The 19,169-nt window shown below is 35.6% G+C and overlaps 3 protein-coding genes and 1 long non-coding RNA gene across 4 annotated transcripts; 2 read left to right on the forward strand and 2 right to left on the reverse strand.

The window, feature by feature from the left end:
- The first annotated feature begins 156 nt into the window (after nt 1-156).
- On the forward strand, nt 157-5,543 carry LOC125822934 (uncharacterized). The gene is given in 10 exon segments (XM_049502395.1): nt 157-362; nt 1,213-1,357; nt 1,825-1,993; nt 2,390-2,453; nt 2,456-2,647; nt 3,519-3,607; nt 4,218-4,400; nt 4,481-4,566; nt 4,711-4,799; nt 5,143-5,543. Coding segments are annotated over 10 exon segments (1,341 nt in total). The 5' UTR covers nt 157-169; the 3' UTR covers nt 5,274-5,543.
- A 55-nt stretch (nt 5,544-5,598) lies between these two features.
- Nucleotides 5,599-5,911, forward strand: LOC125822957 (uncharacterized). Its single transcript, XR_007442671.1, has 2 exons — nt 5,599-5,702; nt 5,806-5,911. It is a non-coding gene; the product is annotated as an uncharacterized LOC125822957 (long non-coding RNA).
- Nucleotides 5,912-8,418: 2,507 nt separating this feature from the next.
- LOC125822923 (subtilisin-like protease SBT1.7) lies at nt 8,419-11,131 on the reverse strand. The gene has a single exon (XM_049502385.1). The coding sequence runs from the start codon at nt 10,883-10,885 to the stop codon at nt 8,591-8,593; it is 2,295 nt and encodes a 764-aa protein (XP_049358342.1). The 5' UTR covers nt 10,886-11,131; the 3' UTR covers nt 8,419-8,590.
- Nucleotides 11,132-16,234: 5,103 nt separating this feature from the next.
- Nucleotides 16,235-18,629, reverse strand: LOC125822922 (subtilisin-like protease SBT1.7). Its single transcript, XM_049502384.1, has one exon. It carries the CDS (start codon nt 18,530-18,532, stop codon nt 16,235-16,237), a length of 2,298 nt encoding a protein of 765 aa, XP_049358341.1. The 5' UTR covers nt 18,533-18,629.
- Nucleotides 18,630-19,169: the final 540 nt, after the last annotated feature.

The following is a 19,169-nucleotide window of genomic DNA, read 5'->3' on the forward strand; positions in this document are numbered from 1 at the left end:
GACTAACTAAATGGGCTTTCAGTTCACTGAAAATTAACCCGCCTCGGAAACAGTTCATTGCAATTTGCAAGGCTCTATTGACAGGGTACTGAGACACGTTCCACTATTCGCCGGGATGATCTAGTACTTTTGAGATCCGGTGAAATACGTCTTGTACATTTTCTTAAGAATGGGGGTGATCGTCGAGAGCAATGTTTGGGAGCCAAATCCAGCACTGTGTTTATTCTTCTTCATATCATGTTGCTTGTCAATCTACTATTTGCCAAACAGCACCAGAAGTTCCGCCATTTTCGATCACGCACCTTCGTCTTCCTTCATTCGTTTCCAGAGAAGTTTCCTTTTACTCTATTCGCTTTCTTCAGGTGACGTTGTTTTCCGAGTTGTTTTGTCTGACCATTGAATGTATTATCAGGAAATGTCAGTGTGCTAATTAACTCATAGAATCTACTTGCTGCTAAAATTGGTGCTAAGCAGTAAACTTTACATGTTTCCCTGTTTGTTGACTGTCACATTTCCTCTATTACTAATGTTTGATATTTACCCTCTTTTTTGTCCAAGGAGAAAAAATGAAACTTCTAGTAGGTTCTGGATGTGTAAATTTTAACTTGGAAATGAAATGAATTAAACTAGTCTGACTTAGCTCTGGAAATGGTCAAGTTGAAGTCTCAAACTAATTGGATAGATGGACTATCGCTTAATTTGTACATTGCTACATTGAGCATTTTATCTAGTTAGATATTCTTTCATTTGTGGATCACTCAGATGAACGGAGTTCTCAAAAGTGGAGTATCCTGTAGTTATAGTAGAGTAATAAACATCTATACAAATTTATATCAATCAAATTCAAAAGTTTATTCAAGACTCAATGAAGCTATTCTAACAGATGGAGTTACGTGTTAATAGGGGAACTTTACATCGAACGTGGAGTGTGAATTGAGATACTGATACAAGTTCCTCCCTTTGTAATCTGTTTATTAGCATATTATGCTAAGGCTGAGCTGACACCACAGAGTTGTCAATTATTAATTTAACTTGATAGAGATATGGTAATTACTGATCATAGAGCATGTGTTAAGGTGTACGCGCAAATCACATATTGCATCAAAAAAAGGCATGCTTCCCTTTTTTATTACGTCCTCAATATATAAGTGTGTCCTTTTTATGATTGCTTTGATTCAAAATCATTTATTTATTTATTTTAACTTTTTACAGTAATGGAAGGCTTGTTGGCAGTATTTGGAGAGTACGACTTGGCGTTCCATGGCATTAGTAGGGAGCAGATGGTCATCTCTCTATGTATTGGATACACAACTGCTCTCTTTGTCGGTACCTTTTTGGGCATGCTCTCGGATTTGATGTAAGGGTACTCTGCCTAGTTTTCTATGTTTACCATGTTCAGTCTCTATTTGCATAACCATTATGGTATACTGCAAGTTGCCATTTTCATTCTTTTGGAGTTCCATAAATCATAAATTCAAATTTTTAGACTAAGATTATTTGGTTCAACTTCGAAATGAAATAGAACTTCCATTTTGGGAGAGATGAAGTATCAATCTGATCTACGTTCCTTTGATGCATTCTTTTTGGACTATGAGATCATTTTTCCTCTGAACTGTCCAACAAAGGTTGAACTTGAAGCTATGTGTTTGACCAGAATATGTTTCAAAGTACTAAATGGTATTGGGCCATGATGATTATCATTATTATTTTCAATCGTTTATCGTTCTCAAAATTGTGATGGAGCACCATAAGATAAATCATTTTTTTGATAAGTCAAGAATACCATCTGTCAGACTTATCATTATGTTGTCTCTCTTCATGCAGTGGCCAGAGAAAAGTCAGCTTGTTATTTTGCTTGCTGCATCTTTTTGTTGCCATATGGTGGAGGGTGACTGGACATCCAAGTATTTGGCTCGCTAGCATCTGTCTCTCTCTTGCCTCTACGATATTTTTCTTCAACTTCGAGACATGGATGGTTGTTGAGCATGATAAGGTTTGCCTTCAGAATCTCTGTTTGTTATTATTATATGATTTGCTATTTCATGGGGAAGTACAATTATGAAGACTTGTTAACTCAAAATTCTTATCCATTTCTTAAAATGAATAAATCTAGGAAATCTTTATTGTACCAAAAAAAAAAAAGATGAATAAATGTAGTAAATGCTAAGGGGTTAGGGTGGGGGAGTGTGGATCTATAGTCTTTTAGAGTTTCTTTCTTTGCCAACTACATTAACCTATTTTGGGCCTATTCATGCCGTAGCAGCATCTGTGATTATATTTGAACATTTTTGTCGCTTGGGGAGTCTTCACAGTCGGATTACAGATTTCTGCATGATTTTGAATCTTTGATAGTAGAGTAAGACGAGTTATCCTTATAATCATTTTGCAGCTTGAGCAGAGGCAGGATTCAGTGAATGACATGTTTTGGTTAATGACTTTTGTTGAATCTGCATCTTTATTGGAAGCCAAGTGGTTGGTAACTGGTTAATTGGTGGTCATGAAAAGACAAGTTTGCTTGCTCCGTCCAGTGCAGTGGTAATAATGGCTCTTAGTGCTCTGGCTTATGTCAGCCGAGGATGGAAGGAAGATCCAAAATCAATTCTTCTTAAAGATTATCAGACTAAATTCCGTACATACATACTCAGTGGTATGAGTCCTCCATTTTTATTCTTATGTTCCTTTTCCTGAAGATATACCTTTCTGTTGTCACAACTTAACTGAGGGACACATTTCCATAGGCGAATGTTACACTAAAAGAAATATTTAATCAATTCTGTGGATCTCCTGATAAAAAGATTCTAAAAATAAATAAAATCAGATAAGCTTTACCGCTAAAATCCACAATTCGAATATTGGAATTCTTGGATAGTCACGAGAAATCTGGCTCAACTTATTTCCTTACTTTTTGGCACTTTCCTTTCCAGTAAAAGGAGGCAATGTACCACATTTGAGTTAAAAAGAAGAAAGGGGTGGCGATAGAAAGAGAGGGAAGTTAGGAAGAAGGAATTCAAAATGTTGACCACAATCTTATAGGCATTGTCAACCTTATTTTTCACTCTGTCTCCAATTTCTCCCTTATTCCCTTGACCAAAGTTCAAACTATGTGCAGCTACCTTATTTTTCTTATTGTGATCTTATTTTGGTTGGTACTTGATCAACTTAGCTCAAAAACAGAAGTCCATACTTTAGAAGAGCATGAAAGCATAACAGAGCTATAAAACAGTGAGAAAGTTATCCCTTTTTAGTTAGTAAATACTACCAGAATGGTATATCAGACGGTACGAGTATAGTAATTTTCTAATAGAAAATGAGGTTGTACCTAATTTTGGGCTTATATGATATTTGCAATGTAATGCTTAAGATAATTAAAATGGTCCAATTTCAGAAATTAGAAGTTCTGCAACATCTTAATATGGTATGAGATGGAGAACATGCATCTGTAAGAAATGCTAATTTTGATGACATTTGGGAGTGGTTGGATAGACTTTCTAATCTTTTTCCAATTGTATTCTTGGCAGATAAAAGGGTTTGGCTTTTGTCATGGACCCAAGCTACCATCCACTTCTCAATTGCAGTTTTTTGGATTACTTGGGCTCCAACCATTGTGGTATGATTTTGACAAGCTTCCTGTAAAGGATACTGTTTCAGCGTTTCTGACTCTCCAATTCCTATTATTGTTTTCTCATGGAAATGTATTCTAATAGGAGCGCTAAATTTGTTAATCTACTTACCTTAATTTTGAAGAGAGTAGTTGAAGTTATCTATACGAAAACACACCTCCTGAATTAGATTTAAAATATTGAAAGTTAATTATTCTTTTGTACTTTGAGTCTCAAAATTGGAAATGGAAGTATGTCAAGGAAAAATGTATAGAGGAAGCATTTTAGTTACTACTGTGAGAGGCCTTCTTTGGAAAGATTGATGAGATCCATTCTTATACCGAGAGAGAGGGAGAGAGTGGCTGTTGACTGTTTGTGTAAGATACATCAGAATGTTGACTATACAAGTGCATTAAACCATCTTTCTATTATTGAAATCTATGAAGTAATCTTTTTGTGGCCAATATCTATGTCTCTCAAATTTTGTGAATACTGATTTACCAGGTTGATTGTTTAACATTACATTTTCTTTCCCTTCTGAAATCCCATCTCACCATATTTGTTCCTGGTCCAAAAAGATTGATATATTTTCTCCTTAAAGTTTGTTTGGATTTTTAGGCAGATGGGAGAGAGGTTTTGCTAGGTTTGGTATACCCATGTGTACTTGGTGCGAAAATGCTTGGAAGCACTGCATTTTCCTGGTTCTCCAGTGGCCCTTTATCACTCCGAACGGAGGAGTGCTTAGTATATGCTTGTATTATTATGGGCTTTGTCACTTCCGTTGTAGCTTTTGATTATCAGGTATTTTACGAGTTTTCTTTTCTTCAAGCTGTTCAAATATCAAGTAATGTCATCAACCTTAATTTGTGATATTGTTGCAGGACGTTGAAATTCTTTTGATGCTATTCTGCATATTTCATGCTTGTGTGGGATTGGTTTTGCCTTCACTCGCCAGATTGAGAACCATGTAAACTATGCTGCACTTATAATTTTTTTATCAGTCACGGCTTTAATAATTGTGTAACTCAACTACTCGAGCATAGCCTGCTCTCTCATATATTTGGCTGGAAGTTTTCTTTCATTCAAGTTCCTTTCTTCCTCTAATATGCAGGTATGTGCCTAATGATCTTCGTGGAGGAATGATGAGTTTATCGATCGCTCCTTCAAATGCACTTATGTTGTTCCTTCTGATTCAGGCATGTTCTGTTTTATCATATGCATTATTTAATCCATTATTTCATCAGAAGAGATCTTCTTCACTTATTATAGTGGATTTTATTCCCAGTAGAATCCATTTAAGTATATAGTGCTTGAACTTTACCTAGATGTTCTTGCTTGGAAATTTATAGTTCTGGTTAGTATCCACATCTTCTCAGTTAAGATAAATGCAACATAGTTTCTTTTATTCTATGTTGAGCTTCTAGATAACGTTTTTCTTGATTGTATGGTACCACATGTCAAACTTCATCATGATATTCTTTTTTTTTTTCTGCTGATTTATTGAATATTTTGGATAGTCTGCTATTTTGAATTTTGCAGAGAGGTTTCTACCAGAATATTGAAAATTCAACAATTATAGCTATGGCGGCTCTTGGTCTTTTTTCTGCAGCTGGATGCATGTGTATGTTAAAGCGGCTTGGAAAGCAACCACACCAGAACTGGCACAAATTATGACCCCTTCCATTTGTTTTTAACTTTTGTTATCCATGTGGGCGTATCCTGTTTATAGCCGGCCAAGTTAGTTTAAAGATAAAGAAACTGTAGCCTTGGAACGTGATGATGGGTGCAAATTAAGTAACATGCTCTGCAAATATGGAAAATCAATAAAGAGCTGTAACCAGTTTCAACGTTCAGTTATTCTCACATTGCTTAACCAACAAGGTTCAGTGGAGATCTCACTGTGGAGTTCAATTTTACTCTCGAGACACTTTGCAGATTGTTGCCCTGGCAATGCTAAATGATGCTTCTAGTAAATTTTGTGGAGAAGTTTAATACCAGGGGAGCAACAGAGTACATGGTGGCTTAGTTTGCATGATTTAACAGCTCTTCAGAATTCTGATGGTCCGCGGGAAGTCTTGTTTCATATTCAGAAATCACCAAAGAGTAAGAGGAATTTCTCTTCTTTCTTATCATGTTTTCTACAAATAGGCAGACATGATCTCTAGATCATGGTGATATGTCCTTCAATTATTTGGTTGGATTGCAGATATTATAATTTGAAGAAAGATTACGTAAAGAATGATCTCACCTAGGGGAACCTTTTAGTGTAAAATAAATTTAGTGGGGTGCTTGTCTTGGAATGTATGTGCCAAATTTCAGTTTCATTGAAAATGGATGAGGCTGACGGAGCTCTAAATTCTTTTTTTTTTTTGTTTTTTTGGGTGTGTGGGTGTTAGCAATTAAGTGATAAATTTATTGAAATTGACAAGTTCTTGGCTGATAGATTAGAATTTTGAGGAAGTGGAATGGTTTGTCCATTCCCCTTGATTGGCTCCAAATCTCACCCAAGTCACTCCAAATTGTTGGCGACTCAGCCTCCACCAATTGATCGACCCCACTAATTTTGTTTTTGTCTTGCATTGAAGTCTAATGAAGTTTGATTTGAGTGTATACTAACAGTCCAGTGGAAGTGTTGGTAGTTTCTCTTCCCGCCGATTTGTTTTTTAGTCTGGTCTATAATAGGAATAACAAATAGTCTCTTCATACAACTGTGTCATGAAAACTGCGTTTGTTTCTGGTACAAATTTCTGCGTTTTAAAATATATTTTTTTGTATTTTTAAAGCAACAGATATTCCTTCCATCCCAAAATAAGTGTTACTTTAACAATAAATATTTTTCCCAAAGTATGTCACTTTAGGAATACTCCCATAGTTCTTTTTTATATGTTGTCCTTGCTAATAATAAATGTTTCTTAATACTTGTCATTTCACAAAATCAATATATAAATAATACTATTATTTCTATTTTACTTTTGGAGAGTTACATAGCTTTGAAAGTATGAATTTGACCAACATAGGGAAACTAAATGATAAACTCATGTTTCTTGGTCAATTTAATTAACAAAATAAACTATTTATGAAAATTGGACTTGAACAAAACACTAAATAAGTGTATAATGGTAAATTTACTTAGTTTCTTGAGGGACGTAAAATCTAAAATAGTAACATAAATAGGAACATAAGGAGTAAAAGAAAGATAATAATGGATATGAAATGAAGTAAATTGACAAATTATTTTGGGATGAAGACAGCATACATGGAGTTATGACTTACTTTATACAGAATATACATTAATTTGCAAATAGCTTAGTACAATTCTAACCATATTAACAAGGGAAAAGGGTTAGAAATGCCTTCGACCTATTAGAAATGATTTAAAAATGCTCTCCTTTTATTTATTGATTTAAAAATATCCTTAACCTTTTTTTTAGGTTCAAAAATGCCCTTTAGTTAACAAAAATATGACATGGAGTTTAACTAAACAAATGACCAATTTTCATTTCCATCTAATTTTTTTAATCAAATGAAAAAACCCACCCATCCCAATACCCAAACCCATTTTCACCGTCAGTTTCAAGCCTTTCTCTGCTCTTTCTTCTTTCGCTGTTTTCTTTCTTTAAAAAATAACAATCAATTCCAAAAACAACAATAAATTGCAACACTTAACTTGGCCAAAAACCAAGTAAATTGCACTATTTAACAAAACAACATTTTAACAGCTAAATTGCAGCAAACATGATAAATAAAATGTGGATTTTAAGCCTAAAAACATCAACTTTCAACCCAACAAATAAAAATTAAAATGAAAGCTTGAAACCCAAAAATAACAGTTAATGTAGATTCAAATCCACCCAAAAATAAAATTTTAAACATTGAATTTGAAGGAAGGAAACACAAATTAAATTAAGTTAAAATGGCAGATGGGAGAAAGGAGAAGGAGAAGAAAGAATGAAGAGAGATAACATTTGGGTAAGACTTGCTAGAAACGGGTTTGGGTGTTGGGATGGGTGGGTGGGTGTGTTTTTTTTATTTGATAAAAAAAATTAGGTGGACCAATGAAAATTGACCATTTGTTTAGTTAAATTCCATGTTATATTTATGTTAACTAAAGGGCATTTTTTAACATAAAAAAAACGTTAAGGGCATTTTTAAACCAATAGGTGGAAGAAGGGCATTTTTGAACCATTTCTAATAGGTAGAGGGCATTTTTGACCCTTTTCCCTATTAACAATAATAAAGATTTATAAAAAAAAAACCAATAATAAAGACGTCTTATGTCAATCATCATCATCCTATGGAAAAGGAAGGCCAATTAGTACTGAAATTAATGATTGCTTACTCAAATTGTTTATATATGATAGCAGTACCTATCGAAGTTGATAAACATCATCTATCGATAGCCAGCAATGAAATTTTTGGATTGTCTATTAAGCACTGACCATTATTTCGACTTATCAATCATTCCTCTCTCTTTCAAGCATTAATGTGCCATGCCATGTGCTAGTGTACAATTACAGTAGCATTGCTTTTCCAGTATTCATGATAGCTATGAATGAATCTAATTCAATATGGTTACCTTACCTATTACCTCAAGCTTAAGAAGGAGAGTAGAAGAAAGGTTAACTTTCCGACTTCCGAGTGAGCGAAAACTAAGGTCAGTGGACGTTACATTAGATCAGGACAAGTTTAGCTAACATAATAATTGCATAGACAAAGCAGAACTCACATCTTGACATGCTCCAATAACCACCCCTCTTTGATGGTTGAACTTCATGTTAAAAATATATATTAGAATTGCTTACAATACTTGGTATAAGACAACACTGTACAGTGAGCAAGATATTGTACAAGGCATACATTTCTTTGATTCTTTCATGTTATCCATAAAAAAATCTTGAAACCAGCTACCAACTTTTGTGCTGGAATGAAACTTAAAAAGCAGAAAACCATGAACTTATACATAAAATAAACAGAAGCTATTAGCTATGTCTTCATGACCAAGAAATTGCAACTGGACTACTAACCACATGCTTCCCATCTGACCACTCAATTCTACCGAATACATCCGTAGATGAGGACTTTGATGGAGCAGTAAAACTCACAGTATAGGATTTCTTCTCATTAATCTGAGTGAAACTCACTGTTTCAGGCTCAACTATAATTTTCACTGAGCTATTAGGGGAAGAAACAGTAACTTTGTATGTTCCAGCTGGTCCAACATTAGTCAGTGTCCGGCTGTACTTGATTGTGTTTGAACCGGTATCAGCAGGGAATGAAACAGCAAAGGAAGGGTAATTCAAATCTGTGACGCTGTATTTTTTGCTTGAATCACATGTGAAGTTTCTTCTTGCTAAGCTATTGATTTGTGATGGAGTGTATTTCAATGCACACATGAAATTGAGGTAATCATCGGCGTTTATGTCGTAAACAAGACCTGGGTTCACCGCCGAAACGGGATCCACGTATCCAGCGCCGTGATCGAAAGGTGTAGATGGCTTTCCCGTGGCGACATCTAGTAGTGCTCCGCCGTTCTTGTAGACGGTGTAAGCGGTGGTCATGAGCGCCGAACGAATGGCGGCCGGGCTCCATTCTGGGTGGACTCCTTTTACCAAAGCCGCTAAGCCACTCACATGTGGACACGACATGGATGTGCCTGAGATAATGTTGAACTCGACCCGTCTATCGTCCTCAGCCATCCCCGTCGGGCCGACGGCTCCGGTCCAACCGGCCAGAATGTTTACACCGGGCGCGATAATATCCGGTTTGAGTATCTCCGGGGTGATTGAATTTGGGCCTCTGGAACTGAACGCTGCAACAACCGGTGACGGTTGGATTCCTACCTTTGTTCCTCCAAAAAGAATTTCGGCCGTTGGATTAGGATCGGAGAATAAATATTTCTTGACTGCATCGCCGGCTATTAGACCCACCGCCGCCGCTGGAAGTAAATGGGCGTCAGCCACTAGCTCCTCCCCATTTGCTGCGGTGTTAGCCAAAACCATGCCGGCTCCACCAGCTGCTTTTACCACAAAACCCTTTTGGACTCGAGCGTTAATCCCTCTGTCACACAGCACAATTTTGCCTTTAACTTTCTCAGGAATTAAGGTACCCATCATACAGAGATTTCCACTGGTTACATTGCTGGCATTACCAGCATACACCAAGGGAAGCATCTTATTAAGTAATGAATCACCCGCGTAAAGTGAAACGCCGGAGAAATTTTTACCATTGCCAAGGGTAACATATGCTGGAAAATCACGGTCAATTGTTCCAGCACCCACGGTGGTGATCCAAGGTGCTTGGTTGGACAAACTGAATTGATTAGGTCCAGCATTTCCAGCAGAGCAAGAAACCAAAATACCCTTCTCCATAGCAGCAAAAGCTCCAATTGCAATGCTGTCTTTGTAGTAATCTGGTGTGCTTCCACCAAGTGATAATGAAAGCACATCAACTTTATCATCAATGGCTTTGTCCATCCCTGCCAATATGTCAGAGTTAAAACATCCCCCAAGCCAGCAAACTTTGTAGACGGCAACTCTGGCACGATAGGCCATTCCACGAGCAGCTCCTGAAGCATAACCAAAAAGGCTAGCACCCTGAACAAGTGAACCAGCTGCTGTAGAAGCAGTGTGTGTTCCATGTCCATCATCATCCCTAGGAGATTTAGACTCCTTGGACTCATCAATTGGTCCAAGAGTAGTTTCATAACCCCTAGAAAAATACCTCGCTCCAACAAGCTTTCTGTTACACATGGCAGAACTGAAATTGGTGCTGGACTCACACTGACCTTTCCACGAATCTGGAACAGGTCCAAATCCAGTATCGTCAAAGCTCTTTCTCTCCGGCCAAACCCCTGTATCGAGTACTCCGACGATGACATCACTCATAGCATCTGACTCAGGAAAGATATTAACACTTTTATCAAGACCCAAAAAAAGAGGTGTCCGAGTAGTGTGGAGTTGGTATATCAGCTCAGGCAAAACAGAGAGAATCCCAGGTTGGGTTTGTAAGGATTCAGCTTCTTGAGCTGTAAGCCTTGCTGCAAAACCATGAACAACGTTTTTATAAACATAGATCATCTCCGCTGATTCAGAGACCGATTTGAGGGACGCGTCATACCAGTGAGTATGATCATCAAAGGTATCTGGCATTTGTGATTTAGCCATGTGAATGATGTATGTTTTCTTCTCCTCCATTGCCACAGACATGTGACATAGGCACACAAGTACAACAACTAGAACTGGGTATGTAGACATTTTGTGTTTTTTTCCCTTGGACTGCTGCTGCATTAATAAAAGGGAATGGATGAACGAGTATTGAGAAACTTAAGGTAATATATATAGGAAAATTAAAAGAGTGTGAGAGTAGTGAAGTGGGGCTACTGATGAGGAGATGTAGATGTTGTTTTCTTTTTAATGAATGATTGGAAACAGCCAGCCTAGCAGACCAACTGATAAAATAAAGAAGGAAAAAAGAGTAGAAAAAGAAGGAATGCGTATTCACAGAAATCACATTTCTTAACGTATGTAATCAAAGAATTTAGAGTACAAAATGGTAATGCGTATTCTCCTTTCATCACGTTATCTTCCATTCCACCTTTTTATCTTCTCTTTTCACCTTTCCACTTTACCATTTGCTCATTTGCACAAGAAAAGCTAGAAAAGAAACAGAATTGTAAACTATTTCCTTTTCTTTTCTTTTGGTACTTACGGCAGGCCACTCAGTTTGGTTTAAGATTTAGAGATAGGTGTCAAAAAACACACTTAAACTATATCTTTTTCTTGAGTTTCATAGCTAAACTATTGAGAGTGTGAGTTTCATATTTAAACTATCATTTTTTAGTTTGAAAAACACACCTCTATTTTTTATACCACTTTCATCATGGTGTGTGTAATACACTTTCTTTTATTTTAAAAAATCATCGTATCACACTCCATATGGACAAAATATTCAATTTTGACAAAAATTAAATAAATTATTAGTATTAGTTAATATTTAAAATTTAAAAATTATTATCCAAAAAAATAATATTTCTTTTATAAAATAAAATGTAAAATATTTTTCTCACCCCACTCCATCACTTCCTCCCCCCCCCCCGGCCATTTTTTTTTTTTGTTTAAATTTCTTTTATAAAAGTATTTTTTTTTTTTTTACTTCGTCTTGTCTCCCTCCCCTTTTTCAAATACTAATTTAGATATTATTTTACTCAATATGTCAAACTCTTCATCATATGCTACCAATTGAATAAAAAAGGCAAAAGTACTCATTACCCTCCTGAACTTGAAGCTTTTTATACGGTGTACACCTAAACTAAGTTCCGTTTTAATTACTCCCCCGAACTTGTTTATTCCTCCGTCGGTACACCTTTTTCGTCCACCTGCTCCTATTGTGACTACACGCGCGCGACATCTGACAAAAGTGGTGATGTGGATTTTCGCCTGGATAAATAATAGCCACCTAGATAAATTAATATTGCACATAATATGACGGCGGATTTACTTGCAAAGGAAGATGGTAGAAGCAAAACATTTTTTTGTAGCATAATTAGCGATTATTTTTACTTTGACCTGTTTTGGTGAGGTAGCTACTTTTGCTAGAATTTTTTAAATTTTAGTTTGTATAAGTAACTTAACTACATGTATGAGCAGTGCTACTCATTTGGTTCTATACTATTCTATTTTTTTTTTAATTATGAAGCATAATTAATATAACTACTTCCAATTTTTTTCTCATTTAGTGTTAAATATGTACATATCGAAAATATTTTTTACTTACCGCCGCAAGATTTTTAAAATTTTAAATTTATTTATGTTATATTCGTACACTAGTAAAAAAGATTCTAAAAATATATGTACGTACATATCTAACACAAAATGAGAAAAATGTAAAAAAAAAAAAAGGACCGGAGGGTTAAATAGAATGGGATAGTTTAATTTTTTTAAAATAAATTATTATTTTTTATGGATAGTAATACTTTAATCTTTAATTTTTAATTAATATTAATAGTTTATTATTTTATTTTTATCAAGGTGAAATATTTTATTCACGTGGGATGCCATGTGTCAAGGTTTTTTCAAATAAAAGAGAGAGTGCATTACACACACCACTGAGGTGTGTTTCTCATACTAAAAAATGATAGTTTAAGTATTAAACTCACGCTCTCAATAATTTAGGTATAAAACTAAAAAAAAGGGATAGTTTAGATGTGTTTTTTACATTTGTCTCTAAGATTTACTACATAAGTGAGAATGATAAATACTCTTTCATTCTCAATCATAGATCTTAATATGGAATCACTTTTATTAAGAAGTGGTTTACACTTTACACCCACATGATTATTTATTCTCATTACTAGTAGATCTTTTATTACAGATTTCAGTTGGTAGTGAAATTCATTGCTCAAGTGGCAGTCCGATCTAGATCGTCAGATTAATAAATGTTGTAAATTTCACAAAGAGAACTTGACGATTTCCAATTTCCAATAACTATAATTAAAAAAAAAGGAAAAATAAATCTTTACCATTATGAACACTAGTGGTTCACGGGTCCATACAGAAATGGAGTAGCTTTAGTGTTAGGAGTAACATTTATTTGTGTGGAAAAAAAAGAAGGTAGATGGTTGGTGAGATGTGTAAATTCTAACTTTCGATAATTAATTCAAATATCTTTTTTTTTTTTTTTTTTAACTATTATGATGTTTTGTTTTTCGAGTTTAAATTACATATACCACCACAAAATGATATAGTATGTTATTTATTTTATTTTCCCAATTACTAATCATATTTGTTATAAGACAAAAATAATTATTGAAACTTTGTTTATTATAGTTGGTCTATTCAAAAACAAGAAGAGACAAGGTTCAACATAGGGGCGGGGTCTATTACCTAAACAAATCAACATTATTTAATGGTAGATACCCCTAATTATCGATGACTATTTTATTGTAATTTTGTGAACCCCGTGTCCCAAAATTAGTATTCTATTAACATGAGGAACATGAAATAGAGGACTTGTAGTGTTTGACACTACCTTTTCTAGTAGCCTTGGAACATATATAATAGAATAATTTTGAAAAGAAAGATGTACCTTTCCCAAATAAAATAAGGAAATCAGAAGCTTTTAAGTTTGTTTTTAGTTAGAGTATGATCTGGAAACGAGAAAGAAGAAGCTAAATTCAATTGCTGGCAAGAATTATATAAAATTATACATATATAATGATATTAGTTAATAAACGAACCACAAAATGTACAAGTAATCTTCTAAATATTTTCTTCTTCTTTCAATTTAGGAAAAACTACGTGTATTGACAGTTGTATTGTCCTTGGAGAGAACCAAATTGGGAACTTGAAAACAACATTTTGTACAAGGCCTGGGAATATATTTGCAAGTTATCTAATCATGTTTTTCTTTTTTGTTATTTAAATGTGATATTCTCAAGTGTAAATGACATTCATAAATGTGGTGATGAGAATGATCCTACATTATATTGGGACGAAATCTCGGGACCCCTTATATGGTCTGGCTTCTCCCTTTGATATAGATTTTGAGGTTGAATAATTTGACTCTTAAATTAATTTAACATAACAGACTATCAAAGTCAAACTCATTGAGTGTGATGTGGGGTCCCCGGACCATGTTGGGGTGGTGATAAGAATGATCTCATTTAGATTTGGAAGAGATTGGAGAGTTCTTATATGACTTTGGACAATCCTCCTTCTCTGAGTTAACTCTTTAGATTGAGTCAGATAAAAAATTCATTTAACATTTGATCTCTCAGACGTGATTTCTCACATTGGGGCAAAAGCTTCTACATGTATAGAGTACAAAATTTCTAGTCACTACAAAAAAAAGACATTTAGTGCCAATAACTTTTCTTTATTGCCGCAAAAATATTTAGCGATAATTGAGTTAATGCCGTTGTATTTATTGTCGGTAAAACCTTTAACAACATTTATATAAATTGTTGGTTATAATTAACACCCACCCATATTTACTGTTACCGTTAAATATAGTGATAATTTTATTTTATTTTTTAATTAAACATTGGATCATGTCCATTTATTCATAAAATAAAAAAGGTGTTCAACTAAGGTCCAAGAGTGACCCAAGTCAAAGGCAAATAATTAAAAAAAAAGAAGCAAATAAACTATAATTATATTATTACCGTAAAATTCTTTTTTTTTGTTGCAGGATGCTTCTATCATCTATGAAACTTAAAACTTTCATTGAATAACTCCTATAATATTTATCAGCAACACGGTATACAGTGTAGAACATTATAAACCATATAGTAGAATATTCGTAGCATTTTAGTTGTAATTTTACAACGTAAATAACACAGTCATGTGGAATTTCATTTACTTATGGTGTTGCCAGATTGGCAACGATCGAGTTAATGACTAGCATATACTTATATATGAATTTATTTTTTGCTGGTCCAACTGTTGATTTTTTTAAGTGGGGATATTTTGAGTTTTTAAATTCAATAATAAATTGCTCTTTTATTTGTGTTAAAAATGAGCTCAAATATAGGTAACATGTTCAATCCGTTCAGAATTTTAAGGGTTAGGCTCAAGATAATTTGAATTGAATTCAATCTCAACTCATTCGGGCCTTAACCTATTCTAAAAGAATTTTCAATTGAACCCAATTTAATCTTCAATTTCAACTTGTTTTATAACTCTTTATTCACATTGATATAATGTTTGTTCCTATGAATTACTATCTATTTTATAACTTTTATGATTTACCTATCCATTTTAACTTTTTTTTAAAATAATAATAAATTCTTGAGTTGAAAATCAAATTATGGCTATAAAAGTTAAATAATCTGTTAAAATTATTGAGATTAAACGGACCAAATTGGAGTTATGAACCAACTCAATTTTTAGACCAAAGTAAACTTGGGCGGGTCAAGACCCATCCCAACTTTTATTTAAACTCATTTTAATATCTCCAATTTCAATCAATCCCCCATTTGACACACCTAATTTCTTTTATTTTGGCAATAAAATAGAACATACTTTCCGTTGAATGATAAATTCCTTAACTTGGAACCCATAAGGGATTGTTAGTCTACCGTACCCTTAAAATCTATACGCACTAGATAGACTCCTAAAATTATGACATATTTGTTTTCTTGAACATAATTTATTATAACGTAAAGAAAGGAAATTGTTTATTCAACAAAATAAAAAGCTTTTTTTACGAGATACCAATAGAGATTTGTAGATATTTGATTTGTTATGAAATCAACCAGAGATCAATTTCCTTTTTATTTGAGAGTATTGACTACACCCCAATTCTGAGCTTCTTGCATGTTATTCATTTCAAGTGACATGTTAGGTCCGCAACCATTGTGATCTCTCGAAAGAATCAATGATGTAGTGCTAGCACATTTAAAACTTTTTAATTGGCTAATTATATATTAGGTAAGTCAAGATATGTCGATTTATGCATCTATACAAGTATATAAGAAAATTTTAAGTGATCTTTGGTTGAAAATCATGTCAGAAGTATATGAGTTGCTTGCAATACTTGGTACGAAACATCACTGTACTGTGAGCAAGAAATTGTAGAAGGAATAAATTTCTTTGATGAACTTTACATTAAATAAATAGCTATTTTGTTCATATAATTCATGTCCAAGAAATTGCAACTGGACTAGTGACCACATGCTTCCCATCTGACCACTCAATTCTACCGAATACATTCGTAGACGGGGACTTTGATGGAGCAGTAAAACTCACAGTATACGATTTCTTCTCATTAATCTGAGTGAAACTAACTGCTTGAGGTTCAACTATAATTTCCACGGAACTATCTGGCAAAGAAACAGTAACGTTGTATGTTCCAGACGGTCCAACATTAGTCAGTGTCCGGCTGTATTTGATTGTGTTTGAACCGGTATCGGCAGGGAATGGAACAGCAAATGAAGGGTAATTTAAATCTGTGACGCTGTATTTTTTGCTTGAATCACATGTGAAGTTTCTTCTTGCTATGCTATTGATTTGTGATGGCGTGTATTTCAATGCACACAGGTAATTGAGGTAATCATCGGCATTTATGTCGTAAACCAGACCTGGGTTCACCGCCGAAATGGGATCCACGTGTCCAGCGCCGTGACCAAAAGGTGTAGATGGTTTTCCGGTGGCGACATCTAGTAGTGCTCCGCCGTTCATGTAGGTGGTGTAAGCGGTGGTCATGAGCGCCGAACGAATGGCGGCGGGGCTCCATTCTGGGTGGACTCCTTTGAGCAAAGCCGCTATGCCACTCACGTGTGGACACGACATGGATGTGCCTGAGATAATGTTGAACTCGACCCGTCTATCGTCCTCAGGCAACCCCGTAGGACCGACTGCACCGGTCCAACCGGCCAGAATATTGATACCGGGCGCGATGATATCCGGCTTAAGTATCTCCGGCGTGATGGAATTTGGGCCTCTGGAACTGAACGCTCCAAGAACCGGTGATGGTTGGATTCCTACCTTTGTTCCTCCAAAAAGAATCGTGGCTGTTGGATTAGGATCTGACGTTAAATACTTCTTGATTACATCACCGGCTATTTGACCCACCGTAGCCGCTGGAAGAAAATGGGCGTCAGCCACTAGCTCCTCCCCATTTGCTGCGGTGTTAGCCAAAATCATGCCGGCACCACCGGCTGATTTGACCACATAACCCTTTTCAGCTCTAGCGTTAACCCCTCTATCACACAGCACAATTTTGCCTTTAACTTTCTCCGGAATTAAGGTTCCCATTATACAGAGATTTCCATTGGTTGCGTTGCTGGCATTACCTGCATACACCAAGGGAAGCATCCCACTGGGTAATGGATCACCTGCGTAAAGTGAAACGCCGGAGAAATTTTTACCATTGCCAAGGCTTACATATGCTGGAAAATCACGGTCAATTGTTCCAGCACCCACGGTGGTGATCCAAGGTGCTTGGTTGGCCAAACTGAATTGATTAGGTCCAGCATTTCCAGCAGAGCAAGAAACCAAAATACCCTTCTCCATTGCAGCAAATGCTCCAATTGCAATGTCGTCGCTGTAGAAATCAAAATGCCTTCCACCAAGTGATAAGGAAAGCACATCAACGTTATCAGCAATGGCTTTGTCCATACCTGCCAATACGTCGGGGCTAAAACATCCCCCAAGCCAGCAAACTTTGTAGACGGCAACTCTGGCACGATAGGCCATTCCACGAGCAGCTCCTGAAGCATAACCAAAAAGGCTAGCACCCTGAACAAGTGAACCAGCTGCTGTAGAAGCAGTGTGTGTTCCATGTCCATCATCATCCCTAGGAGATTTAGACTCCTTGGACTCATCAAGTGGTCCAAGAGTAGCTTCATAACCACTAGAAAAATACCTCGCTCCAATAAGCTTTCTGTTACACATGGCAGAACTGAAATTGGTGCCAGACTCACACTGACCTTTCCATGAATCGGGAACAGGTCCTAATTCAGTATCGTCAAAGCTCCTTCTCTCTGGCCAAACCCCTGAATCGAGTACTCCAATGATGACATTACTCGTAGCATCTGACTCATTAAAGATATCAGGTCTGTTATCAAGACCCAAAAAAAGAGGTGTTCGAGTAGTGTGGAGTTGGTATATCACCTCAGGCAAAACAGAGAGAATCCCAGGTTGGGTCTCTAAGGATTCAGCTTCTTGTGCTGTAAGCCTTGCTGCAAAACCATGTATAACATTGTTATAAACATAGATCATCTCCGCTGATTCAGAGACCGATTTGAGGGACGCGTCATACCAGTGAGTATGATCATCAAAAGTTGCTGGCATTTGTGATTTAGCCATGTGAATGATGTATGTTTTCTTCTCCTCCATTGCCACAGACATATGACATAGGCACACCAGTACAACAACTACAACTATCAACGGGTATGTAGACATTGTGATTATTTTTTGTGTTTTTCCACTCATTAGTTCCCTTGAACTGCTGCATTAATAAAGGGAATTGAATGAACAAGCAATGAGAAACTTTAGGTAATATATATAGAAAATTAAAAGAGTGTTGAGTGTAGTGAAGTGAAGCTACTGTGTGAGGAGATGGGGATGTTGTTTTCTTTTTATGAATTATCGGAAAGATCCAGCCTAGCAGAATAACTGATAAATAGAGATTAAAGAAGGAAAAACGAGTATAAAAAGAAGGATCAGATTCACAGAAATCACATTTCTTAACGTAAGTAATCAAAGAATTTAGAGTACAAAATGGTAATGCGTATTCTCCTTTCATCATTTTATCTTCCGTCTTTATTTTTCGTAGTCAGTGCTAACCTCTTTTCACCTTCCACTTAATAATTTGCTCATTTGCACAAGAAAAGACAGAAAAGAAACAGAAATCCAAAATTCTTCCATCCTCCTATTTCATTCCTTTCTTTTTTTGCTACTTAGATTAGTTAATAGCCACTCAATTTTGGTTCAAGTGCGAGAGTGGTAAGTACTTTTTTATTCTTAATCATTGGGAATCACTTTTTCTTAGCTGATATCTGGATAGCTGTTTTGGGACTCGACTAATTCGGAGTCGCTCCAAAAAGTCTCAAGACTAAAGCATGGCAAT

The sequence above is a fragment of the Solanum verrucosum genome, unplaced genomic scaffold, assembly GCF_900185275.1.
Source record: "Solanum verrucosum unplaced genomic scaffold, falcon-dt-bn FXZP01000103.1, whole genome shotgun sequence".
Lineage (NCBI taxonomy): Eukaryota > Viridiplantae > Streptophyta > Magnoliopsida > Solanales > Solanaceae > Solanum > Solanum verrucosum.

Excerpts from the sequence above, each read along its gene's own strand:
- LOC125822923 (XM_049502385.1), bottom strand. The coding sequence starts at position 10,885 with ATGCAGCAGCAGTCCAAGGGAAAAAAACACAAAATGTCTACATACCCA.
- LOC125822922 (XM_049502384.1), bottom strand. The coding sequence starts at position 18,532 with ATGAGTGGAAAAACACAAAAAATAATCACAATGTCTACATACCCGTTG.